Source organism: Bubalus bubalis, chromosome 4 (assembly GCF_019923935.1).
Source record: "Bubalus bubalis isolate 160015118507 breed Murrah chromosome 4, NDDB_SH_1, whole genome shotgun sequence".
NCBI lineage: Eukaryota > Metazoa > Chordata > Mammalia > Artiodactyla > Bovidae > Bubalus > Bubalus bubalis.
In genome coordinates this window covers 80,439,983-80,467,736 of record NC_059160.1, presented here as the reverse complement: position 1 = coordinate 80,467,736, position 27,754 = coordinate 80,439,983, and the positions used below count along the sequence as shown (strand labels likewise).

At 36.0% G+C, this 27,754-nt stretch overlaps 1 protein-coding gene across 2 annotated transcripts in view; it reads right to left on the bottom strand.

Moving 5' to 3' along the window:
* The window catches only part of CNTN1 (contactin 1), a 404,810-nt gene that overhangs the window by 43,666 nt on the left and 333,390 nt on the right, over positions 1-27,754 (bottom strand). For both annotated transcript variants that reach the window (XM_006055954.4, XM_006055955.4), the window contains exons 18-23: positions 25,640-25,710; positions 22,811-23,045; positions 20,080-20,183; positions 11,993-12,179; positions 1,177-1,289; positions 234-390 (exon numbers count right to left, since the gene is read on the bottom strand). In XM_006055954.4, the coding sequence (XP_006056016.1) occupies positions 234-390; positions 1,177-1,289; positions 11,993-12,179; positions 20,080-20,183; positions 22,811-23,045; positions 25,640-25,710 (867 nt within the window). The remainder of the gene's footprint in view (positions 1-233; positions 391-1,176; positions 1,290-11,992; positions 12,180-20,079; positions 20,184-22,810; positions 23,046-25,639; positions 25,711-27,754) is intronic.

Here is a 27,754-nt window from a genome sequence, read left to right as displayed (position 1 = left end):
TTCAGATAATAATCAATAAGTATCTGATATGTTGCCAATGTACTTTTGTGACACATAAGGGAACAAATAACAGCTTTGCCCTTTGTTAAAGGGCATCTTTAACATTTCAAGTCTACTTACAAATAATACTGATATTAGTGGGAATATAAGTCCCACATTTATATTTGGGAACCCATATGGGCCTAGAACCTTATGAGTAGTTAATTAAAATGTGTCTTAAATGATTGGCTTACCTGAAATTTTGACTTGAGACACCACTCCATCTCCTCCATCACTGTGTGCACGAACCTCTACAACATATTCTCCATCCCTGGGGATTGGGACTTCTATGGAGTGTTTATGAGTTGAATACAGCTTGCCGTCATGCTGGCCATCAGGTCTATAGAGTACCTTTAAAAGTTTCAGAATAGGACTATTTAATACATGGGTAATAGTAAACCAATCCCCTAATACTAAATTTGACTAAAAATGCTTATACTTATAATAATTTAAAAAATTAGGAAGCTATGTGTAAACTAGCTGAAAAATCCATATTATTTTTAAATCATATAGATTTTATTTATTTTAGGCTAATCCAAGAGGACACATCTTAAGCATCTGAATTTCATTTTTTGAACCTATCTAAAATAGAGATTAAAAATGTATTTTTTAATGAAAAAAGGTATAAAATGAGGGCTCTTTCAAAATATTGAAATAGTCTAAAAAATTGCCTCACCATTAGAATTTTTCACACTATTCCTAAAATTTGGTATCCATTGAAAAATGTGATAGTGATATAAAGAATTTATATAAAAATTTTTTTTTCCCATTTTTGTTCAGTTACGGAGGGTGCCTCAATACATCAAAGAATTCACTATGAGCTTGGCAACACTATCTTAATCACTGCCAAGCAAAAATCAATTCTTTCTCTCTTCCTTAAACACTAATTATTCTAACAATTCTATTCATTAAAGTAGTTATTCTATCTTATTCACTTGACATTGTATTTTCCTGGAATTCACTGAAGATCTTTTCTCATTTCAAAATTTATCATAGCACTATGTCATCTGATTCCACTACACAACTAGAATAAGAGCTGGATGGGTTTTGACAAAACAACAATAAAAGAACAAATATCAATCACTCCTTGTAAGAATGAAGCTTGTGTAGGAAATAATCTAGTAATCTTTTGTATACCTTATATCCCGTCACTGTAGATTCATTTGACAGTGCAACCACATGATCCCAGGTGATTATGTAGCGGGAACCAGACCTTACGGAACTGATGATTCGAGGAGGCTGGCTTGGAGCTGTGAAAGTAATAATACGCTACTGATGGTAACCACATACAACTTCAGTTCTGCAAGCTGCACAACATCAGGAATTATAATACTGATAGTGATGTGGGAATAAAAATAGCTAAGTTTGATGTCTGTATTACGTGCCTGGTCCTATATTCTGCATCCATGGTTTCATTTAATGTACCTTGTGGCCCTGGGAGGTAAGGTAATATAATGATCTCTTATTCTCTTCTCATCAACCTTCAGTTGGTTGTCTCTTTTCCACCACTCTTTAGAAACTGCTATTCTCAAGCTCATCAGTCACCTCCAGTTAGCCAAATTTAATGTCACTTTTTTATTCTTTTCAAGTTTAACATCTTCACATTTCACAGAATTAACCTTCTAATTCTTTCTCGAATATCTTTTCTTAAATTCATAATCTCTTATAATCTTTCCTCTTGTCTCTCACATTGCTCCTTCTCATTAATCATTCTTTGCTAGCTCCATGACCTCTGCCAAGTTTCCCAGTGTTGGGACGACTTAGGACTTGATCCTGAGCACTCTTCTCTCCTCTATGTATCAGACCAGATCAGATCAGATCAGTCACTCAGTCGTGTCCGAATCTTTGCAACCCCATGAATCGCAGCACGCTAGGCTTCCCTGTCCCTCACCAACTCCCGGAGTTCACTCAGACTCACGTCCATCGAGTCAGTGATGCCATCCAGCCATCTCATCCTCTGTCGCCCCCTTCTCCTCCTGCCCCCAATCCCTCCCAGCATCAGAGTCTTTTCCAATGAGTCAACTCTTCGCATGAGGTGGTCAAACCTTACATCTGGGCCTATGGCTTTAAATACATAAGATTCTATCTCAAGGTAATCTTTGAACTTGTACAGATATGTGTCCAACTTCCTATATCCTCTTCAATGTCTAAAGGGTTTCCCAAATGCAATACAATCAAGACAGAACATTTACTATGTAGCCTTCAAATTTGCCTTTCTCTATTTCCCAAATTTACTAAATGGCACAACCAAACTCCCAATGTTTCAAGCCAAAATCTATTCAGTCTTCTGTTTCATTCATTGCCAACATACAAATTAGCTGAAAACTGTCAACTCTGCCTGCAGAAAATTTTCTGCTTCTATCTCTTTTCATCTCTGGTCACCATCAGCTCTTCCTTGAATAATATTAAAAAAGGCCTCCTAATTGCCTATACAGATTTCACTCTTATTCTACCATGTTCCTTGTTTACCCAGAAGGCAGAAAATTAAATATATATATAATATCACTCTCTGCCTTAAAATTGTCCAGTGATTTCTTATGACACTTAGAAAGAATTTAAACTCCTTACTATGATCTGTAAAACCCTGCTTCATATGACTCCTCCACAATTCAGAGCTGGAACCATTGTCTTTTCTACACTTAAAACACACCAAACTCCTCTCATGTAAAGGCTTTGTACTGGTTGTTTTCTCTGCCTGATAGAATCTCCTCAGCTAAGTACTCCTTCTTATTATTCATATCCTAGGTCAGATAGGATCTTCTCTAAAAGGACATTCCCAACTATCCTATTAGAATTTGGCTCCCACCCAAACCATTTTAAATGTTCATATTTGGTTATTTCTTAGATTTTATATATTATTTATCTTTAAATGATTTGTAGTTGATTTACCATATTAGTTTCAGGTGTACAACAGTGATTCATATTTTTGATTATATCACTTTAAAAGTTATAAAATAGCAGCTATGTAATTGTATATCAATGCCATACAATATATCCTTGTAGCTTATTTATTTTATATATAGCAGCTTGTACCTCTGAATCCTGTAACCCTATCCCTTTTAGTTTCCATTTGCATGAAATATCTTTGCCGTCTTCTCACTTTCAGTATATGTGTGTCTTTAGCTCTAAAGTGAGTCTCTTGAAAGTATCAAATACATAGGGCTTTTTTTACTTAATCAACCACTCTATGCCTTTTTTTTTCATTCTATGTCTTTTGATTAGAATATTTAGCATATTGACATTTGAAATGATTATTGATAGAAATATACTTAATGCCATTCTGTTACTTGTTTTCTGGTTGTTTTTGTAGTTCTCTGTTCTTTTAGTTTCTTCCCTTGTGGTTTGATGATTTTCTTTATTTGCATGCTTGTGTTCCTTTCTCTCTAGTTTTTCTGTGTGTATAACTGTGGGTTTTGATTTGTACTTACCATGGAGTTCATATATGTTGATCTATAAACATATCTACCTGTCTTAAACTTATAGTCATTTAAGTTCAAACACATTCTAAGATATCTACTCTTTAAACCTCCTTTGCAAGTTTTGTGTTTTGATGTCATATTTCACTTATGCATGTTTAACCCTTAATAGTCTATTGTGGTTATAGTTCATTTTATAATTTCTTTTTTTTAATATTCATAGATGCTTATTCAAGTGTTTGATCCACAGCCCTTTACTATATATTTGACTTTACTAGTAGGATTTTTTCTTTTCTATCAATTCTTACTACTTGTTGTAGCCTTCTCTTTTCCACTTGGAAAAGATTCTTTAAAAATCTTTGTAAGATTGGTTTAGTATTGATAAACTCAATTCTGATTGATAACCATAGTGAATAGAGTATCCTAGTTTGTAGGTTTTTCCCTTTTAGCACTTTAAATATATTAGGTCACTCCCATCTGGCCTGCAAAGTTTCTGCAGAAATGTCAGGTAATAGTCTTATGGAGGTTCCCTTGTATGTGATTTTTTTAATTTTTCTCTTACTGACTTTAGAATTCTCTCTTTAACTTTTGCTATATTCTTTATAATATGTCTTAGGTTTCTTTGGGTTCATCATGTTTGGAATCCTCTGTGATTCCTGTATCTGGATATCTCTTTCCTTCCTCAGGTTTGGAAATTTTCAGCCATAATTTCATCAAATATATTTTGGCCCTGTTCTCTCTTCTTATTCTGGAACTCTCTATAATAAAAATGTTGCTATTCTTGATGTTGTCACAGAGGTCCCTTAAACTAGTCCCTTAAAATCTGTTTTTCTTTTGCTGTTCTGATTGGGTAATTTCCATTATTCTGTCTTCCAGATCTTTTGTATCACATCAGTTCAGTTCAGTTGCTCAGTCGTGTCCGACTCTTTGCGACCCCATGAATCACAGCACGCCAGGCCTCCCTGTCCATCACCAACTGCCGGAGTTCACTGAGACTCACGTCCATCGAGTCAGTGATGCCATCCAGCCATCTCAGCCTCTGTCGTCCCCTTTTCTAATCCCTCTCAGCATCAGAGTCTTTTCCAATGAGTCAACTCTTTGCACAAGGTGGCCAAAGTACTGGAGTTTCAGCTTTAGCATCATTCCTTCCAAAGAAATCCTAGGGCTGATCTCCTTCAGAATGGACTGGTTGGATCTCCTTGCAGTCCAAGGGACTCGCAAGAGTCTTCTCCAACACCACAGTTCAAAAGCATCAATTCTTCAGTGCTCAGCTTTCTTCACAGTCCAACTCTCACATCCATACATGACCACTGGAAAAACCATAGCCTTGACTAGACGGATCTTTGTTGACAAAGTACTGTCTCTGCTTTTTAATACACAGTCTAGGTTGGTCATAACTTTCCTTCCAAGGAGTAAGCGTCTTTTAATTTCATGGCTTCAGTCACCATCTGCAGTGATTTTGGAGCCCAAAAAAACAAAGTCTGACACTGTTTCCACTGTTTCTCCATCTATTTCCCATGACGTGATGGGACCAGATGCCATGATCTTCGTTTTCTGAATGTTGAGCTTTAAGCCAACTTTTTCACTCTCCTCTTTCACTTTCATCAAGAGGCTTTTGAGTTCCTCTTCACTTTCTGCCATAAGGGTGGTGTCATCTGCATATCACATAGTTTGCTGTTAATTCCATCTAGTTTTCATTTCAGTCATTGCATTCTTCAGTTGTGACTTATTCCTTTCTATATTTTCTAAATCTTGTTAAGATTTCCACTGTCTTCATTTATTCTTTTCCCAAGTTCAGTTAGTATTCTTATTACTAGTGACAAACTCTATCTGGTAAATTATTTACCTCTGTTTCATTAGTCATTTTTTAAGGAGATTTTCCCTTGTTCTTTTGTTTTAAAGTAATTTCTCTGCATTCAGGTTTAAGTTTCTCAGACTCTGAAATTAGGTGAAACACTTCTTGTTGTTCAGTTCCTCAGTCATGTCTGATTATTTGTGACCCCATGACTGCAGCATGCCAGGCTTCCCTGTCCTTCACTATCTCCAGGACTTTGCTCAAACTCATGTCTGTTGAGTTGGTGATACCATCCAACCATCTCATCCTCTGTTGTCCCCTTCTCCTCCAGCCTCCAATCTTTTGTAGCATCAGGGTCTTTTCAAATGAGTCAGCTCTTTGCATCAGGTGGTCAAAGGATTGGAGCTTCAGCTTCAGCATCAGTCCTTCCAATGAATATTCAGGCTTGATTTCTTTTAGTATTGACTGGTTTGATCTCTTTGCAGTCCAAAGAACTCTCAAGAGTGTTCTCCAGCACCACAGTTCAAAAGCATCAATTTTTTAGCACTCAACCTTCTTTATGGTCCAACTCTCACATCATACATGACTACTGGGAAAACCACAGCTTTGACTAGATGGACATTTTTCAGCAGAGTAATGTCTCTGCTTCTTAATATGCTATCTAGGTTGGTCATAGTTTTTCTTCCAAGAAACAAGTGTCTTTTATTTTCATGGCTACAGTCACTGTCCACAATGATTTTAGAGCCCAAGAAAATAAAGTCTGTCACTGTTTCCATTGTTTCCCCATCTATTTGTTGTGAAATGATCGGACTGAATACTATTATATTAGTTTTTTGAATGTTGAATTTTAAATCAGTTTTTTCACTCTCCTCTTTTACTTTCATCAATAGGCTCTTTAGTTCCTCTTTGCTTTCTGCCATAAGGGTGGTGGCATCTGCATATCTGAGGTTATTGATATTTCTTCTAGCAATCTTGATTATAGTTTGTGTTTCATCCAGCCCAGCACTTCTAATGATGTACTCTGCATAAAAGTTAAATAAGCAGAGTGACAATAAACAGCCTTGACCTACCCCTGTCCCAATTTTGATCCAGTCCATTGTTCCATGTCTGGTTCTAACTGTTGCTTTTTGACCTGCATACAGGTTTCTCAGGTGGCAGGTAAGGTGGTTTGGTATTCCCATCTCTTTCAGAATTTTAAGGTTTATTATCATCTACAGAATCAAAGGCTTTAGTGTAGTCAAGGAAGAAGTAGATATTTTTCCTGGAATTCCCTTGCTATTTTATGATCCAATGGATGTTGGCAATTTGATCTCTGGTTCCTCTGCCTTTTCTAAATTCAACTTGTACATCTGGAAGTTCTCAGTTCATGTATTATTGAAGCCTAGCTTGAAGGATCTTGAGCATTACTTTGTTAGAACTTGAAATGAGCACAATTGTGCAGTAGTTTAAACATTCTTTGGCATTGTCTTTCTTTGGGATTGGGATGAAACCTGACCTTTTCCAGTCCTGTGGCCACTGCTGAGTTTTCCAAATTTGCTGGCATATTGAGTGCAGCACTTTCACAGCATCATCTTTTAGTATTTGAAATAGCTCAACTGTAATTCTATCCAGTTCTTGAAGGTGTGTTCCTAGGTTGTAGTGGCTCTATCAGTCAGCGTATGCCCAGTGGCTTTGGTGGGAGAGCTGGATCTATAATTAGCACAGATCACATATTTTCCTAGGGCATGCTGGTAGGATATGGGGCTGGAAATGGAGGGGTTCATTCCAAAGGTAGGTGGGAGCTGGAACTTTTCCTATGTTCAATGGCCATCACCATTCTATTGGGGGTAGTTTTGGGTCCCAGGGTGCTGGAGCAGAAACCTTGAGGGTCAAGTTTAAGCTGGTTTCATTCCCTTTAAATGTGCTCTCCCTCTCCCCCCAGCAACGGCATCTTTGCCCCCAGGGCTAAGCAATGCTAGAGCAAGGTACTACAGTGGGTGCCCAGAGCAGGCCAGAGCATGTGATAAGACAGTCCTGGCAAGACAGTCAGAGCTTGAGACAGCTCCCAATTCACAGCCTCTGTGAGCACAAGCAATGGTTTTCTTTGCTCCATTCAGATCCAGTGCTTGTTCTTTTCTAGTTCTATCCCCCACAGTTGTGCAATCTCCTTGGCAATGTAGCCTTTGTTTTACTGGGGAGTTGTTCTGAAGAAGGCATCTGGAACAGGCTGGGACATATGCTGGGGCTGTCTCAGGAAATCACTCCAGCAGATTTTGCTCTTCATGAATGAGATCTTATTTTTCTAGGCCATCTTGTAAGTCCCACCAGTACTGAAATCTGCTACTGGGACTCATCTTCCTGGTGCTGGACTCTATGGTTGGGGAACCTTAGATGTGGCTCAAACCACTCTCTAGGGAGGATCTCTGAGTCTGGGATATCCCCCTTCCACTTCTATGTCCCCTACTAGGGCTATGGTCCCAACCTGATTACTTCTCCCTTTCAATTTGACTCTATGAGGATCTTACTTAACAGCCTTGATTGTAGAAGAGTATTTCCAATAGGCCCCAGTTTATTTCAGTGAGAATTGCTCTACATGTAGGTGTGTTTTTGATGTGTTCATTGAGGGAAGTGAGCTCAAGTTCTCTACTCTGTCATCTTGGTCTCTTCCTCCATTATTTATTTATTTAATTTATTGCTCTGTCATTTGATGTTATCATATTAATTTGTCATATTTTTCTCTCCTTCCTTTTCTCTCTCCCTCTCTTTCCATTAGTTAGTTAAATCCTGTGAGAAGAGGATCTGGATCTGGCTTGATCTTTTCTCTATCCTCAATACCTAGAGCTGTCGAGGGCACATAGCATACTTTTGGTAAATTAATAAATTGAAAATATAACAAAGGAATGAATGCTCATCTTATAAGTTACAAAGCTGATGTTTAAATATTGAGGTACCACTTCAGTATTCTTGCCTTGAGAACCCCATGAACAGTATGAAAAGGCAAAATGTTAGGATACTGAAAGAGAAACTCCCCAGGGAGGTAGATGCCCAATATGCTACTGGAGATCAGTGGAGAAATAACTCCAGAAAGAATGGAGGGATGGAGCCAAAGCAAAAAGAATACCCAGCTGTGGATGTGACTGGTGATAGAAGCAAGGTCCGATGCTGTAAAGAGCAATATTGCATAGGAACCTGGAATGTCAGGTCCATAAATCAAGGCAAATTGGAAGTGGTCAAACAAGAGATGGCAAGAGTGAATGTCGACATTCTAGGAATCAGCGAACTGAAATGAACTGGAATGGGTGAATTTAAATCAGATGACCATTATATCTACTACTGTGCGCAGGAATCCCTCAGAAGAAATGGAGTGGCCATCATGGTCAACAAAAGAGTTCAAAATGCAGTACTTGGATGCAATTCCAAAAACAACAGAATGATTTCTGTTTGTTTCCAAGGCAAACCATTCACTATCACAGTAATCCAAGTCTATGACCCAACCAGTAACGCTGAAGAAGCTGAACGGTTCTATGAAGACCTACAAGACCTTTTAGAACTAACACTCAAAAAAGATGTCCTTTTCATTATAGGGGACTGGAATGCAAAAGTAGAAAGTCAAGAAACACCTGGAGTAACAGGCAAATTTGGCCTTGGAATACGGAATGAAGCAGGGCAAAGACTAATAGAGTTTTGCCAAGAAAATGCACTGGTCATAACAAACACCCTCTTCCAACAACACAAGAGAAGACTCTATACAGGGACATCACCAGATGGTCAACACCGAAATCATTGATTATATTCTTTGCAGCCAAAGATGGAGAAACTCTATACAGTCAGCAAAAACAAGACCAGGAGCTGACTGTGGCTCAGACCATGAACTCCTTATTGCCAAATTCAGACTTAAACTGAAGAAAGTAGGGAAGACCACTACACCATTCAGGTATGACCTAAATCAAATCCCTTATGATTATACGGTGGAAGTGAGAAATAGATTTAAGGGCCTAGATCTGATAGATAGAGTGCCTGATGAACTAAGGAATGAGGTTCATGATATTGTAGAGGAGACAGGGATCAAGACCATCCCCATGGAAAAGAAATGCGGAAAAGCAAAATGGCTGTCTGGGGAGGCCTTAGAAATAGCTGTGAAAAGAAGAGAAGAGAAAAGCAAAGGAGAAAAGGAAAGATATAAACATCTGAATGCAGAGTTCTAAAGAATAGCAAGAAGAGATAAGAAAGCCTTCTTCAGCAATCAATGCAAAGAAATAGAGGAAAACAACAGAATGGGAAAGACTAGGGATCTCTTCAAGAAAATCAGAGATAGCAAAGGAACATTTCATGCAAAGATGGGCTCAATAAAGGACAGAAATGGTATGGACCTAACAGAAGCAGAAGGTGTGAAGAAGAGGTGGCAAGAATACACAGAAGAACTGTACAAAAAAGAGCTTCATGTCCCAGATAATCATGATGATGTGATCACTGACCTAGAGCCAGGCATCCTGGAAAGTGAAGTCAAGTGGGACTTAGAAAGCATCATTACGAACAAAGCTAGTGGAGGTGATGGAATTCCAGTAGAGCTATTCCAAATCTTGAAAGATGATGCTGTGAAAGTGCTGCACTCAATATGCCAGCAAATTTGGAAAACTCAGCAGTGGCCACAGGACTGGAAAGGGTCAGTGTTCATTCCAATCCCAAAGAAAGGCAATGCCAAAGAATGCTCAAACTACTGCACAATTGCACTCATCTCACAGGCTAGTAAAGTAATGCTCAAAATTCTCCAAGCCAGGCTTCAGCAATATGTGAACCGTGAACTTCCTGATGTTCAAGCTGGTTTTAGAAAAGGCAGAGGAACCAGAGGTCAAATTGCCAACATCTGCTGGATCATGGAAAAAGCAAGAGAGTTTCAGAAAAGCATCTATTTCTGCTTTATTGACTATGCCAAAGCCTTTGACTGTGTGGATCACAATAAACTGTGGAAAATTCTGAAAGAGATGGGAATAACAGAACACCTGATCTGCCTCTTGAGAAATTTGTATGCAGATCAGGAAGCAAGAGTTAGAACTGGACATGGAACAACAGACTGGTTCTAAATAGGAAAAGGAGTATGTCAAGGCTGTATATTGTCACTTTGTTTATTTAACTTATATGCAGAGTACATCATGAGAAACGCTGGACTGGAAGAAACACAAGTTGGAATCAAGATTGCCGGGAGAAATATCAATAACCTCAGATATGCAGATGACACCACCCTTATGGCAGAAAGTGAAGAGGAACTCAAAAGCCTCTTGATGAAAGTGAAAGTGGAGAGTGAAAAAGTTGGCTTAAAGCTCAACATTCAGAAAACGAAGATCATGGCATCTGGTCCCACCACTTCATGGGAAATAGATGGGGAAACAGTGGAAACAGTGTCAGACTTTATTTTGGGGGGCTCCAAAATCACTGCAGATGGTGACTGCAGCCATGAAATTAAAAGACGCTTACTCCTTGGAAGGAAAGTTATGACTAACCTAGATAGCATATTCAAAAGCAGAGAGATTTTCCAACAAAGATTCATCTAGTCAAGGCTATGGTGTTTCCTGTGGTCATGTATGGATGTGAGAGTTGGACTGTGAGGAAGGTTGAGCGCTGAAGAATTGATGCTTTTGAACTGTGGTGTTGGAGAAGACTCTTGCGAGTCCCTTGGACTGCAAGGAGATCCAACCAGTCCATTCTGAAGGAGATTAGCCCTGGGATTTCTTTGGAAGGAATGATGCTAAAGCTGAAACTCCAGTACTTTGGCCACCTTGTGCGAAGAGTTGACTCATTGGAAAAGACTCTGATGCTGGGAGGGAGTGGGGGCAAGAGGAGAAGGGGACGACAGAGGATGAGATGGCTGGATGGCATCACTGACTCGATGGATGTGAGTCTGGGTGAACTCCCGGAGTTGGTGATGGACAGGGAGGCCTGGCGTCTGCGATTCATGTGGTCGCAAAGAGTTGGACACGAGTGAGCGACTGACCTGATCTGATCTGATGTCTACCAATACACAATTGAGTAAGTGATAGAGACAAATTTGAAACCCCTCTTTGATACTAAAGTCTGGATCCTACCTCCATGCTCTGTTAACCATTAGGACTATCTTTTCACCCAAATAAATTTCCAAACTCTAATGGTAATAATGTCTTCAGATTCTTGTGAAACTTCCCAGGATTCTGAATATAAATTCTCTTCTTCTATATGTTCAACTTAATTTCAAGAAGGAGCTATCATAGTGAAGCCAGGGAGATGAGGATGAGCACAGAATGTGAGCAGGGCAGGAGGTCTTATATATTAACAGTGAGAACATACAGTAATAAGAGAGTGAAGATAACACTTCAACATTTAACTTGCATTTGCATTGTATAATGATGACATAAATCAAAGCATAGAATAATTACATAATTTTCATTTTCTCATGCTGTTGATGCATTCTTATAAAACCAAGTTTAAAATAATAAACTAATTATCTAATGATGCAAGATTTTGTGGATAGTCTTTAGAAAAGGAGGTCCTGCAATTTTATTTCTGAAATGGATATTAATTATGTGAAAGTAATTGCCACACTTTTTCATCTACAATAACTAACAATGTTTTTTGTGTGTTTTTGTTGTATTTTAAAACTTATATGATTTTAAAGGCTAAAGTTGAAACCCAAATGTGCTGATTGCTAGTAGTAAATTTCTCTCACCTGTACCTGTATGATTCAATCAATGGGGAATTTTGGCAAGTATATAATACAAATATTGAGACTCACGTGCTTTCTTGGTGAAGGTCTCAATCATATCACTGGGAGGTCCACACCCTGCACTATTGCACGCCCTGACTTCCACAAAATACTGGGTGTCAGGCAGAAGGTTCTCCAGCCTGGCCGAGTATTCTTGGCTAGCAACTTGAACTCTGTGTGCGGCTGCTTCTTTGTCATGGGAAGCCCAGTACCGAATCTGCAAACATGCAAGTTAAGTAAGGTTTTTTCATGATTCAGACACTTCAGTTGTAAAAATTCTTTTCAACTTGTTATGACACCATTGATGATGGCTGGGCATCAGATTATCAAGTGTTACTTGCTGTTCCATTTCTATTAGTCTTAGACTATGGCAAAGCATATAATGCAGATCTGATTAAAGATGTCAAAAGCAAATTAAAGCCTCACTTCAAGGCCTGAAATAGCCATACACAGATGAAAAAAGAGAAAAAGTCAAAAAACTTTGCATAAGGTTTGCTCTTAAAACATAAAACTGGTCTCTGTTTAGAAGCATTTGACCCAATAATTTATATCATTGGTTTTCTGCTTTATTTCTGTTTATATGATTGCAAATTTGTTGAGGGTCACTGATAAAAACAACCACGTGGTCTAAAATAGGCTAGCATAATTATTTTTTGCTAGCTTATTTCAGAAGTATGTAAAAGAATCTTCTTTGACCAGCTATCAAAGAAATATTATACCTAAAAACTGGTTGCAGAAATTATTTATCTTTAAAATGTTTTAAAAAATTTCATTCATGTGGTGATTAGAAATGACTACTTTTACCATCCAGTATATCAATGACAGCCTTCATAGGCTCTTAAATTTTAAGTTAAAGCCATGAATTATAATTTTCATTCCTCAAATAAATTTTTGGTTAAAAAATCCATAATTATATCTAAGTTATAAATAAAAATAAAAGCTTGCTTATAAGTTTACCTCTATTTTATATTTTAAATGTCCTGTCTATAAAACAATGAGATTTGAATTTCACAATTAACCAAAATACTATGGGATAATATTTAATATTGATATAATTCTGAAATTTTTTTACATAAACACATATGAAGCCATTATAAAATGGAACTGGACAGCTCAAATTTCTTCAGTAACAAAATGGGGTTTATATGTAGAATGAGCACATTTTTTTAAAAAAAGGCTAGTTACTAATTTCTGATTGGTTTCCTTTGATATATTTTTATCTTGTTGACTAGTGCTCATTTTTTCTGAGGCCAATACATTTTTTCTGAAGAGTTTTGATAGAATCTCTTTGGCTTTTGTGCTCTCTGACCAAGGATGGCTCAGAACTGAAGAAGTAGAATTATACCAAGTGGTTCCAAAGTCAGATGGCAGAGAAAAGATTTATGACGGTAGGAGTATCCTTGTGAAGGCATGAGTTTCCTCATGCTGGGAGCATTCAGGCAGCGCCTACATTCATCTGAGAAGGAGGAAGACAGCCTACATTTTAGTGGGCATTTGAACTGTGTGACATGTAAGGCCTCTTCCACTCCTTGGCTGAAGAGAAATAAAATGCGCACTTATATTCCAATGAAATGCCAGGTACTAAAGCAGGATCATTCATATGTATTATTTTCTCAACAAGTCTGGAATGGTAGCATTTACCTTGTTTAATGCTGCAGTCCATGGGGTCACAAAGAGTCGGACACGACTCTTAGTCGGACACAGACACTTAGTGACTGAAGAACAACACCTTGTTATACAGCAATCAAAACTGAAGCCCCTGAGATTCAGGTACTTTTATATGGATGCCTGTTGACTGAGACCACCTTTCACAATCTTCATTCCAATATCACAACTTTTCTATACAGTTTAAAGAGGAGAAACTTTTTTTTTTAAGGCATTGTAGATTTATATTGTTGTGCCAACCTCCTCTGCTGTACATCAAAGTGACTCAGTTGCATATATATATACATTTTTTTTAATATTCTTTTCCATATTCTGTGATAAACCATAAAGGAAAAGAGAAGATTTTTAACTAGATATTCCTAAGATAGTAAGCACTAAAATGAGGACTTAAGAGTGACAAATTTTTTGACATTTTACCCAAAATTCCATGAGGCATTTTGGCAATAGAGAAGGAGAGAGCAAAAGTGTCTTTAATTTACTCTTTGCATCTATATCCTAAGTGTCAAATTACTATATTCATCTGATTTTGACACAGATCTATGTTACACGGTCTCCACTGGAATTCCCAATAAACTTAGGCATTGCTTTAGTTATGCCATGGTAACTAGGGAACCCAGAGAGTTATTGAGTGTGCAAAATAATCCCTGATTTCCTTATTTTATAATATGAGATTTGAATGACACTTATACAGTATTTTAAGCATCTACTAATGAAAGCATCTGATACAAAATTATTTTGGTTGAATAAGCTCTCTCCTTAACTCAAATCATGCATTTACATATAAGTTGCAATATTTTCAAACAATTCTAAATTAAACAGTCTATATAAAATATGGCATTGTATTTTTTTATCTGAACCAGCCATTGGCCATGAACTTAGAGATAATTTCCAAATAGACAATTTGGGCGACTGCATTTTGATCCTCGCCCTGAGTTGCCCATTGAGGTAAAGAACCAACTTTAACCTGAGAGAAAATTGCTTGGAATGAAGTGAACCCATAGTAATGGAGCAGAACAAATGCATGCTTTTGACTAATCACTAGGGAGACTGAAAGACAGCCTGAATGAACTAGTATAAAAATAAATAAATAAATGAAGCAGTTTTTGCTTTAAGGATAGTTGACCATAAATTCATTTTCACATGCTAGAGCAACATATGGTGTATTTATTTCTATTGCATGCTGTGGTATTATATAAATTTAACTCTTTATTTACATGTTCCTAAAATCTGTACAACACTCCTTGTCTAGTGTTAATCTATCTTAGTGTTTATTAAACAATTATGGAATTACATCATTACTGGTCTCTACTATTACTAGATTATAAATTGCTTGAGGACGAATATCAACTATTTTGAACACGATGTACAGAGGACTGCAGTTGATGTATAGCACTCATTCATTCATTGAATAAATATTTATTGTGTATATACATTGTACCAGCTACTGTGTTAGGTGCTGGGAATATAGTAATGAACCAAGCAAACATGTTTTTGCCTTCATAAATCTTTAAAATAGAAATCAGAATGTTTAAGTCCACATAGATTACTAATATCTTTGATGGAATAATCTGTGTATAATTTTACCCCAAGAAAATTTACTCTTTATAACAATATTGGAAAGCTGAAAAGAAAAGCCTCAGAAAAAGGACTAACTCATACTTTTAATAAAGAATAATTATACTTTCCATACATTTATGAGCCACAACAACACCACTTTTGAATAAAGATAGTAGTTATATTCCTTCCAAGGGAAATGTAAAAAATTTTAATAAATAAATAAATAAAGGCCTAGATGTTACAATTATGTTAGTGCTTAAAAACATTTAGCACTTTTGAAAATTAGACTTGCTCCATTGTTATTTTCTACTTCAGTAGTAAACTTTTGTTGCAGATTTCCAAATTCTCTCCTTCAAATTCTAAATTTTATGAAAAAAAAAATCTTCTGATAACTGAATATTCTTTTGTTATAGATCTAATGGGTTTTCCTGATAGATCAGTTGGTAAAGAATTCGCCTGCAATGCAGGAGACCCCGGTTCAATTCCTGGGTTAGGAAGATCTTCTGGAAAAGGGGTAGACTACCCACTTCAATATTCCTGGGATTCCCTTGTGGTTCAGCTGGTAAAGAACTCACCTGCAATGTGGGAGACCTGGGTTCAATCCCAGGGTTGGGAAAATCCCCTGAAGAAGGGAAAAGCTACCCACTCCAGTATTCTGGCCTGGAGAATTTATGGATGGGATTACAAAGAGTTGGACATGACAACTGAATGTTCTTTTGTTATGGATTTAATACAGTTTTCCAGAAAATAATCTAAATATGGTTACTTAAATAAAAACTGAAGTTCTGCAACAAAAAGTTCAACCTCTAAAAGATGTTATATAATAGCTTGATATCATCCAGATCGCAGACTAAGTCATGCATTAGTACATTCTATGGGTTTAAGAAGAGCAGTAATATAAATCTTTAAAAATCTGTATTCTTACAACTCTTGGAGCTATTCAAAGTTCATTTTTATTCTAGCCATTGGTTCAGGAACTAAACAGTTCTATGCAGGCTTCAACCAGCTTCCCATAGTACTACCTGCATTTTTCCTCTACTATTTCCACTAAACTCTCACTTCCTGTCTTGTATCAATCTTGATGCTGCAGTGTGAACTTTGCCCTGCAGCTCATGCAGGGAGGGGAGGTGGTGCCCCTGGGGCCATTCTTAACCTGTGGGCAATTATAGTGGTTGAAAGCTTCCCCTTTCATCCTGTGTGGGTCAGTTCTGAACCACATTTATGATGTTCCTCAACGATCCCAAGGGATGGAGTATCAGTTGCCCACAGTGGTTGCCGACATGATAAAGCATTTTTCTAACCAAGCTTCTCCCTCTTCTGTTCATTCTGCTTTTTCTTCTTATGTACTCCCTGGGATCATATTTAAAACAAATAAATAAGCAACAATAACAACAGCAAAATCACTAACTTTTTCTACATCTGTGTCTGACTTTCCTTTTAGGAGATCAGATCAAGATACATGCCTTCTCCAAATAAGAAAATACCATACTTCCTAACATGAGCTTCTGCTCTCCACAATAATTTGACTTTAAGACATCTGAGTAAACTGCTCAGGATTGATAATCTTTTAAGAATAATCAATCATCTTCATTAATCTCTGATTCAGCTGCTAAGAGGCTTTCTGTTATTCCTGATAGCACATTGTGCTTGTTTTCATTAAGGGAATTCTTTACCTGCTGGGTAAGTAAACTAAGTCTTTTGTGGATTCCTGGGCTGGAGCCCAAAGTTCTAATATGCCTTTGATAAGAAACACTTCTTGAATTCTTCTAGTTCACCTACACTGCAGAAAATTAAGAACAAGGTTAGAAGTGGTGAGCTCTTTAACTAGCCAAGGTGGGGCGGATGGAGGGGGGGAGGAAAATAAAACTTGAACTTTCTATAAGACAAACTTAAAACCACAAGGGTTTATTTTTAAATCCAACTGCCTACAATTCTCACTTAAATCTCAGGAAATTAACCTTGAGATGGGGGTCAATCACACAGCTTTTCATTTATCTTATTTTATTAACTTGCTTTTTTTCTGTTTCTTTATAATTTAGACCCATTGTACATTTTCATGGGAAGTGCAGTGGAGTATTAGCTTTCATGATCATCTGTCTTGTTAAATCATTGACTTTTTCCTTCATATTTTAAAACAGAAACAATAACCATATTATAGTGAGCCAAGATTTTCCCCCATAAAGAACATTTTCTTAGAGGAGAATAAATGTTATGGATTGTCTCTTTTAAACTGTCATGCTTGACTCTTTGATATTCAAGGCTCTGTGTGAAAAATGTAAAGGCTTTTTAAAAAGGAACAAATGGCAATAATAATTTTGTGATTTACTTCCAGCACTTTTAACTATTCTCTGGAGAGGCAAGACCTAGGTTCAAGTCAGGATATACCAATTATTACTCAGATAAACGTTTTCAAACCTCCAAGTTCTTCATCTTTAAAATGGAAAAAAATAATAGTATTATTTCCTGTGATTGTGTGGATTCAATACGATGAGCTTAATTAAATTTTTAATATAATAAGGATTAACAAATATTATCAGTTGTTATTATTAACATCATCATTGTCTTCTTCAAATGTCCAATGACATGAAATAGGGAATGACATTAAGTGCAAGTTATTTAATTTCTTCCATACAATGGAAGGATATGAGGCAGTGATTACTCTCAGCTTTGTAGGTGAGGAAATTAGGGCTCAGACAATTTGAATAAATTTTCCACAGAATTCTTAAGTGACAGAGCTGAGAAATTAAATGCATGTATGCTCACCAACAAAGCTCATAATTTTCTAGTGTGGAGTTGCTAAACACCAGAAATCTACAAAACTAAACTTGCTAGCGTAGTTTTTTATCATTTGAGGAATCATAGCTGTTAAACATTATTTGAAGATTATTTTTTGCTGACTATTTAATTTGGCAAAACTTAATTTAGCTAATTTACCCATCAAGAGCATATATTCTGATTACTGTCTAAATTCACTGGTACCAGGGCATCATTTCTTATCTTGTATGTCCTTTGTCATATGCATGTCAGAAGTTATAAAATAGTTAGTATATAATTATTTGATAAAGACAAGATATATTTTAGTGGCATGTTTTTAACAAAGTAAAATATATCTTCTCCATTTTGATAATGCATGGGGTATACATTAATCTTTTTTCTTTTATTGCTTAGAAAGCAATAGTAAAATATGGCTTGAAAACTCTAAATATTAATGTGCTCTCTCAAGATACCTTAGACTAGTTTATTATAGGGGCTTGTAACATTTAGTGAATTTATCTGTTTCCCATTTCTTTTCTACCAGCTGTAAATGGAAGTTTGCTGCTGCTAAGTCACTTCAGTCATGTCCGACTCTCTGCGACCCCATAGACGGCAACCCACCAGGCTCCCCCATCCCTGGGATTCTCCAGGCAAGAACACTGGAGTGGGTTGCCATTTCCTTCTCCAATGCATGAAAGTGAAAAGTGAAAGTGAAGTCGCTCAGTCGTGTCCGACTCTTAGCGACCCCATGGACTGCAGCCCACCAGGCTCCTCCGTCCATGGGATTTTCCAGGCAAGAGTACTGGAGTGGGGTGCCATTGCCTTCTCTGAAATGGAAGTTTAATATGTTATGAATATTGGATCTTCACAGTCCACTTCTATAACTCCACAGTCTTGATGATATCTTCAGCTAAATGTTTGCAAGAATAATCTGAAAACATTTTGACATCTAACTACCCCAATTATAACACATGATACCAAGAAAAATCTTCCTGTTAGGTTGTGTGTTTGCAACTTAAAACCTTAGGCTGCTCCTGTGGTTACATGGTCTTGAGAAAGTTAGATTGCAGCATTTTATTTGACCATACTTTAGTATTTCTATCAGCACTCAGTGAATATTTCAGTAATGCCTATGATATGCCCACTGTTCTTGACACTGAGAGCAAAAGAGACAAAATGCTACCCTCATGAAATGAATATTCCACTGATGTATGATAAAGCACAAGAACTGAGGGCAAGTTGACTGGGTGGGCAGCTCACCAGCCACAGCTTCAGAAGGTCAGTTACTGTCCACTCACTGAATAAAATAAAGGGAGTCTGTGATTTGGCATAAATCATAGCACTTGGAATCAGGACATCTGAATTTTAGGCAGTCTCTGACATTTTCCCTTGGTGCTAACTAAGACAAGCCATTGAAACACTTTCACATCCATTTGCTCATTGGTAAAGGTAGGATGATGTCAGTTCTTAATTTTTAGTCTTTGTGCTATGAGATGACTTCAATTTTCCTACACAATTGAGTCTAAATTTCATAATAAAGATCCCAACTGAACTAGCTTTAATATCCCAGGTCTTATTTCCTTTGACTAAAACAAGTCCTCCCCTTTCCTGCTGGCTAATTCCTACTACTCTTTTAAGACTTATTTCAAAGGAAGTTACCTTTGACATATTTTGAGTTTGCCAATTTTCTGCCTTCATATATAATATAATGGGATATATACTTAGCATATTTAGAAGTGTTTCTTTAGGAGGGTCTTTTGGAAGTAGAACTACTGAGTCAAATATGATAAACATTTTAAATTACCAAAATGATTTCCCCAAAACTTGAGATTCACCAGATGTTATGAGAACATTTGTTTCAAAAGATCATGTTTAAATCTTAGTTTTATTACTTTAGTTTTTATTTCAGTCAATTGTTTACTTACACATAGGACTCTACATCTCTCATAGATAAGTTGGTTGGAAATCTCCACTTTACTCATGATAATTAATTAACAAATATCCAACATATTGAACACAGAAAATATAGTGTTGTCACATAAATCAGAAGGACACAGCACATTGAAAGATGCAACATATTTGAAAACATATGCTGATAATTATGAGTAGATGTATTTCAGTTTGATAAAAATTGAACTCACCTGATAGCTTTCTACAATTTTTTCTACAACATGCTCCCAATGAACAGATATCTCAGAAGATGATAAGACTTTTACTCCTACTGCTGTTGGGGCTTCACTGGGAGCTGAAATTTGATGAGAACAATGCATTCTTACATAAGATGCTTATATTAAGAAACTCAAATAGCACCATTTGCTGTATGAATGGATGAAACTATATTTTAGTATTTAAAATAGTTTTAATATTTCCAAAATAAATAGTTAAAAAATTTTATTATTTATTTCTCTATTTTTATTTATGTCATGGCTATCAGTAATATACACACACACATATTCATATATATGAATGTTAATATAGAGACACATATGCATACATATGTACACACACACTTGTACAAAATATGGAAATCCATAAGAATTTCTCTGATATCCTTGAGCAAGAACCATACTAATATTTTATATTTCTTTTAATTAACTTGTTTATGAAAGCTTGTGAATGCAAATCAAAATTTATTATTAATATGTTCAACTTATCAACTCTATATATATTATTAAAAATAGGAAATTAGGTATTTCTTACAGAAAATTATTCATTAACAATTAATTTTCAACTTTCTCATGCTATTTGTATGAGCTAAAGATACACAGCAATACTTTCCTCTTTTTCTTTTACGTTTAAGCTAAGTTTTTTTTTTTAAGATCCTTTGAAACAAGTTGTGACATTCACTGCTTCTTGGGCTCAGGAAAGCTTTTATAAGTCTAATCTTCCAACTGGGCATCAAGTCAAATATGTATCAAAAAGGCCTCTGTTCAGTAAAAAAAAAAAGTACTCTATATCCCTTACAAAAATTACACAAAGAAACTAAGGAAATCTTAAGCAGGAATGATCAGGAGTGATCAATTTTTATTGTCTTTTCTTAACAAGACATAATACTCTTTTATGCTCAAGTGTCCTGCATGTGAACACTGTTGTCTTACCTTTCCGAAAGGTAAATGTGTGGTACTATGATTGATTTCTTAGCAGTAAAAGAGAAAATGAACATTTATACAAGTTTTGGCACATGCAGGTTTTATGAGGCTTATGAAACATTTAGGAAAGAAATGTAATTAAATACAGATGGCCATAACTAAAGACATGACAAGCATGACCTTTACCTGATTACTTTAGCATCAAATAAAACATTAAGAATGATACTAGATGAGAAGATAACTTGTAAAATATTTTATATTTTCATTTTCTCTGTGAGTTGTACATATGTCATTCAAACTATTAAGATTGAGTCAAGTTATAATATTTCTCCAAATTAGAGCGAGTTTTGAAAATGGAAAATTCATTACCGAGGATTAAAAAGTCCAGAATTGATTATAAATTTAGAAATTTCTACTTGTTTTTCTATGTGTTTTATCTTTCAAAAAAAGAGTGTGTGTACATAGATACATATACAAGATAGTTGTTTATGTTTGTATTAGAAGTAAAGATCATGGAATGATTTGACTATATACATTTTTAACAAATATGAAAGCTAACAAATCTATGACTATAGAGCATAAACTATAAGGGATAGCTAAATGTTTCTTGAGGACCACACATAATGTAAATTGGGTAAACTAACAAATAGTGCTTTTTCTCTAAGAAATCATGAGAATATTTCACATAGCTTTGAGTTTTAAAACCCTTCCATTGTTGCTTGTCACACATGTGCAAAATGAAACTTATCCAAGCACAAATGTGTTAGGTCAGAAAGCAATGAAAATTTCTACTTTCTCTTTTAGTTATTAATTATTTACCTAATGCACACGAGTAGAAGGTATAATAAGGAAGTATTATCTTTTCAAATAGGAAAATAAATAATAAAAATGTAGTAACTTAAATAGGAAATCATAGAAATTAGTGTAATTACATTTAAAACTATGTATCATTTATCATACATATATAAAGTTCTTTAGGAACATGATCGGTTCAATTAAAGTTTCTAGAAAAACAGAGAACCAGTATTGGTAATTTTATCCCTTTCATATATATTTTTATTTTTAAGAAAAAAACTTACATTGGCCTTCTGACCCCTTTTTCATAGAATTATGCCTAAATTCCCTCTAATAAAATTCCAGGATGCTACTGTTGATAAAGAATCTGCCTGCAATGCTGGAGACCCTGGTTCAATCCCTGGGTAGGGAAGGTCTCCTGGAGAAGGGAATGACAACCCACTCTAGTATTCTTGCCTGGAGAATTCCATGGACAGAGGAGTCTGGTGGGGTACAGTCTGTGGAGTCGCAAAGAGTTGGACACAATTGAGCGACTAACACTAACACTAATCAACATGCTACTGTAATGACAAAAAAAGGTTACATAAATGCTACATTACACATTTTTTAGTTAAATGGAGAAATTTTTATCAAAAATTATATTATTAATTAAATATCATTAGTATTATTAAAGAGTTGGTAAACTAGTGAATTTTATGAATGAACAGGCACACTGAGGTTCTCAAATCTAGAGATTTTCTGACTGAAAAATTATAATTAAGAGATCAGGAATAGGGCTGAGCCAACAATTTAAGTGGTGATTTACTAACTACCATAAACACAATCTAAAGGATGAAAAAGATTTTGGCAACATTCTTGTCATTTAGATAAAGAGATTGACATGCTGATTTGGCTCAAAATAATACTGAAAAGACTGCAAACAAAATGCCTACTAGAGAACCAGATTTTTCATCCCTCATCATGTCAGTGGTGCCTTTCTTTCACCTACCGTCTTGTGCGGAGTGGATGACAGCTGTGAGACTGTAGGGTCCGTCTCCTTTGTTGTTGAAAGCTTTGACTTTGACTTGAAATGCAGTGGAAGGGCGCATGGTCTCGTCTTTATGGACATAGCGGCCAGTATCTGGATTAGTAACTGTCACTTTTTTCCATTCTTCCCCATCAAATGGCTTAAATGCCACTATGTAACCAAAATTGTTGCCATAATGGTATTCTCTTGACAAAGGCTAAATAGAAATTGAAATGTTAAACAGGTTTAAGCAATACAGGTAACAGGGAGAAAACCATATGCAAACAAAAATGCTACACATGGAAGCAGGCTTTCTGTAAAAACATTTTTATTTCTTAAGTGAGAGCTGCCTACAAAAATTCGGCACAAACAAGCTGCAACACGTGAGACTTCGTTTACCAAGTTCACTACTTCTGAAACACTCTGGGGGAGGGGTACCTCTCACTCTGGGTCTTTTTACTTTCAGTTTCTTCCTTCAAGAGTGCTTTCCCTGAGTCAAAAGGCCCTTCCCTCACTTTCTGAAGGCTAAAAAACTACTTGGTGCTTTCCCTGGCCACAGGATCTGCCATTTTAAGATTCTTTGTGCAATAATCTATATAAAACATCCCCAGTTATTTTTCCTTCTTTAACACTATTATGATCTACACTATATATTTACTTATTGTCTATTTTATTGTCTTTCTTGTCTAGTAGAACGTAAGTTTCATGAGAACAGGGTTATTGACAGTTTCATTTACCTCTTTAAAACCCAAACAAAGTCTCAAGTAGTATTTATTCAATGGATAAGTTAATGAATTTCTTTAGAGTTGAAAGACTATAATAAGAAACTTAACTATACACTGGAATATCTGTACTGCAACCGAACAGTAGAAACCGGTCACAGAAAAAGAAAGAAGGAGAAAGGAGCAAAAGATAGCATTGCCTCCATCTGCAGGTGACTGGCTAGGCACCCTGTCTGACTGTAATACTGAAGAAAGACCTCTGTTTTACATTTTCTTAGAGCTATTATTTCATGTCAATTACTCAATAAAGATGTTCAATCAGCCCTAAATTCTGACTTAAAACAAATTCTACTGAGTATTCATCATTTAATCTTTTTTAGCCATTATATATTTGCTTTTTACACAGAAATATCACAGTTAAAGTGTCTTGAGGGAAAACCTTTAACTAAGTACAACATAGTAGCTTGAATATCCTTATGTTAAACAGGGATGCATGTAAATGTACAAATTTCAAAGGAAGAAGAAGTTGCTCTTGGTTGCACAATATAGAAACTGTAAAGCATGATTGCAAGGAGGTACATAATATAATTTTACATTATTAACAGAATAGCCTAACATTCCCACCAGACTTTAAACATTTCTTTTTCTTATTGATAGTTCTATACTTAATTTTTGCAATTTAGTGTATCAGAAATGGGCTTCCCTGGTGGCTCAGATGGTAAAGAATCTGCCTGCAATGTGAGAGACCCAGGTTCAATCCCTGGGTTGGGAAGATCCCCTGGAGAAGTAAATGGTAACCTATTCCAGTATTCTTGCCTGAAGAATTCCATGGACAGAGGAGCGTGGCAGGCTACAGTTCATGGTATCTCAAAGAGTCAGACATGACTGAGTGGCTAACATATCAGAATTAGCTATGAAGCTTTCAGAATGTGGTGACTCTCTGGTCCTGTTCTCAGAGACTTGATTTCAAATTTATGGTAAATGAGTTCCAATCTGAATGTTTTGACAAGCTTCTCATCTTATTGTGAGGCAGATATCTACACATGTTGAGAAAATAAAACCTAAAGAAGTAAAATGTTCCAATTTTCTAATATCTTCACTTTTTGTGTATCACACTGTCACTAAAACTGCCAAATCATTTGAGATTCAAATGAAGAAGAGGCAATTTTTTCCTAAATCCTTCTTTAATATATGATGCAATGACAAGTATAAAATATGACTATACAATACAGAGTGAAGTCAACTTTGGCTAAATATCACTTATTGTATAAATTAATTTGACATGCATAAAGAATAAAACATATTTGTTATTTCTGTAATTTTTGGAATTTTTTTGGAGTCTTAATTGTGTTCTTTGATCATCAGCAGAGATTAAATACTAAAAGTATTTAATGGATACATAGAGCTATATAAAGCATGCTATCTACATAAATGCCAGATGTCTAATTTAGACACATTTATGTTATCAAAGTTTTCCCCATCCCTAATATCTCCTTCACTTCAAAAATCCAGCTAGGATGCATTATTTTCCAAACATTATAATCTCTGATATAGAGCTCCCTTTGGGTCATAAAATTTTAATAAAATGTTTTGGATACTTTAATAACAAGTCATTTGTGGGGACTTCTAAGACTGACCTATATGATAAATTATATGTGCTGATGAAAGTAAGTTTCAAGTCAGAGAGCAAGGGTCAATTTAAAAACAGATGCTGATACAAAAGATTTTTTAACTGAATCTTTGAAATTTTGAAAGTCCAGAGCAAAAATTATGAATTGCAATTGGGTTACCAGGCCACAGTGAGTACAGAGTACATTCGTCTCTGAAATGAAAGAATTAAAGGTTTATTTAATCTTTTAGGCCTAGGCCTTTAGATACTATAGCATCAAGAATTTATTTTTGCATAAGAATGGGACACTAAGCCATAGTAAATTAGGCAAAATCTGGCATGCATTAGAGAAAAAAATTAATTTTAGTAATTTATTCTTATTTGTTTTGAGGCATTGTCTTTTATTTCAGGAAATAAAATGGGTTTGAGATTAACTGTAGGTAAAGCAACAAATTACATGTGCAACTTCTTAACACTTACCGCCCATGTTATGGTCAGTTCTCTGTTGCTTCCACCCCCACCTCCTACATCTGAAGGAGCCACATTAGGTGCTGAAACAAACAAATAAAACCACAAAAGAGAGGCCATGTAATTTTTTCTGATGTTGGATTTCTTATTCACTTAGAAACCATACACATTTTTTTTCCTTTTACTAGGAAAGACAAGCTGCACACGATACACTCCATTATAATAACAATGCCCCAGATTTGCTGTAATAATCTGATTTTCTGCCAAAATAAAAATTAGTTCAGTGCTTCAGGAAATGTGCTGGATTCCTTCACTAAGAGGTGGTGAAGCAAATTTGCCTTCCCTTTTTAAATTTTTTTCTGTGTCCTTTCATTTAATATGACTTTGAAAGACTGGACTCATTTTGTTGGGAAAATATTTCACAGCTCTTGTTTTGAACTCTATAAACTTCTAACAACATACTGTTGGGTTAGTTTCATGCCTCAGTCTACAAATAACTTTTAAGAAACGGAACATGCACATTAACATACGATTGTGCTTCCCAAAGATATTTGGAAACATTACAAATCTAATACTGTTCTTGTGTTCTCATTTTCAATGCCTAAATCTCTTCGGGAACCCTGTCCTGTCAGGGTTCTTCTCCCTTACTTCTATCTTTTTATAACATCATTCGATTTTTCAGTCTCTCTACTGTAGTGACTATCCTTTGTAAATTCTCAGCCTTAAAAATCATCCTATAATACTGCTTTACACTTAACCTCCAAGCCATCTTACCCTTTCCTGTCACTGAGGTGCAAAGAAGAACTGATACATGATTATTTTTGTACTTCACTCTATAATCACTTTTTAATGATGCATAATCTGTTTTCTATGTCTTCATATTACTGAAATCACTCTCTCAAAAATCACAAAATTGCTTTTAACTACCAAGTCCAATGGCTTCTTTGTTTTTCTCCAAGTTATTCTCTCTCCTTGGAAGTCCTTCAGGATGTGTGCTATATATTATCAGATTTGTAGGTGGCTCACTGGTAAAGAATCTGCCTACAATGCAGAAGATGTGGATTCAATCCCTAGGTTGGGAAGATCCCCTGGAGAAGGAAATGGCAACCCACTTCAGTATTTCTGTCTGGGAAATCTCATGGACAAAATGAATGTGCTGGTTTACTTCAACAAAAGATAGTGGAAGCAGATTTGCCTTCCCATGTTTTATTTATTTGAAAACCTATAGTCCACAGATTACAGAACAGTTGAACATGTCTAAAAAATAAAATTAAATACTGTCTTATTGTAGGCTACATCTTATTGGATTTGCATCTAATTGGAGTTGTACAGATAAATATTAAAGCAGTTTATTCCTGTACTTCAAGCCCTTGGAGACCAGCTACCCAGCTACATGGAAGAAGACTGTGTCTTTACTGAGAACACACATTGTCCCACACAACTGCTATGACTCAGTCTGAGATATTATTCCCAGTTCTCTTAACATTTTAAAGAACAGATGAAATGTCATTTCTTCCTTGACTTTCCAAATAGTCCTCTCAAAAGGAAACAGCAACACCTTGGAGAGAGTATTTATTTACAGATCCTAATGTAACTGTGATTCTCAAATACTTCAAAATTTCCTCTATGTTAGTCATGAAAATTCTTTGCTGAACTATGTATAGTAATTATACAGAAACAAACAAAATAGAAGCTATTTTTTATATCTATAAAATTATATGGTTTACTTTCCAGATTAAGAAATTAATGTGAAGTTTGAGAGCTTTTTTATTCAACTGCCACCACATAAGAGTTAGAAATTAAATTTAGTGCATGGGGGTGTTAAAAGATAATTTACTTATAGCACTTTAGATGAAATACATATTAAAGGAGTCCTCATGCCTAGAAAAGAAGATAACCTCAAGGGCCCTTGCTGAACCATCTGACTTCGGAGATGGCAAAACTAAACTTTAAGTCCCACCCTGATACTCACGGCAGACTGCATCAGCCTGGGACCCCCCACCCGCTGCCCGGAACCCCGCCTGCCCGGAACCCTGCCCGCCCTGCCGCCCCTGCCTTCTCAGCTAAAGATTACCCAGAATGCCCCACCTGACTAAATCTTCCCGAATCACTTCTGCAAAACCTCGC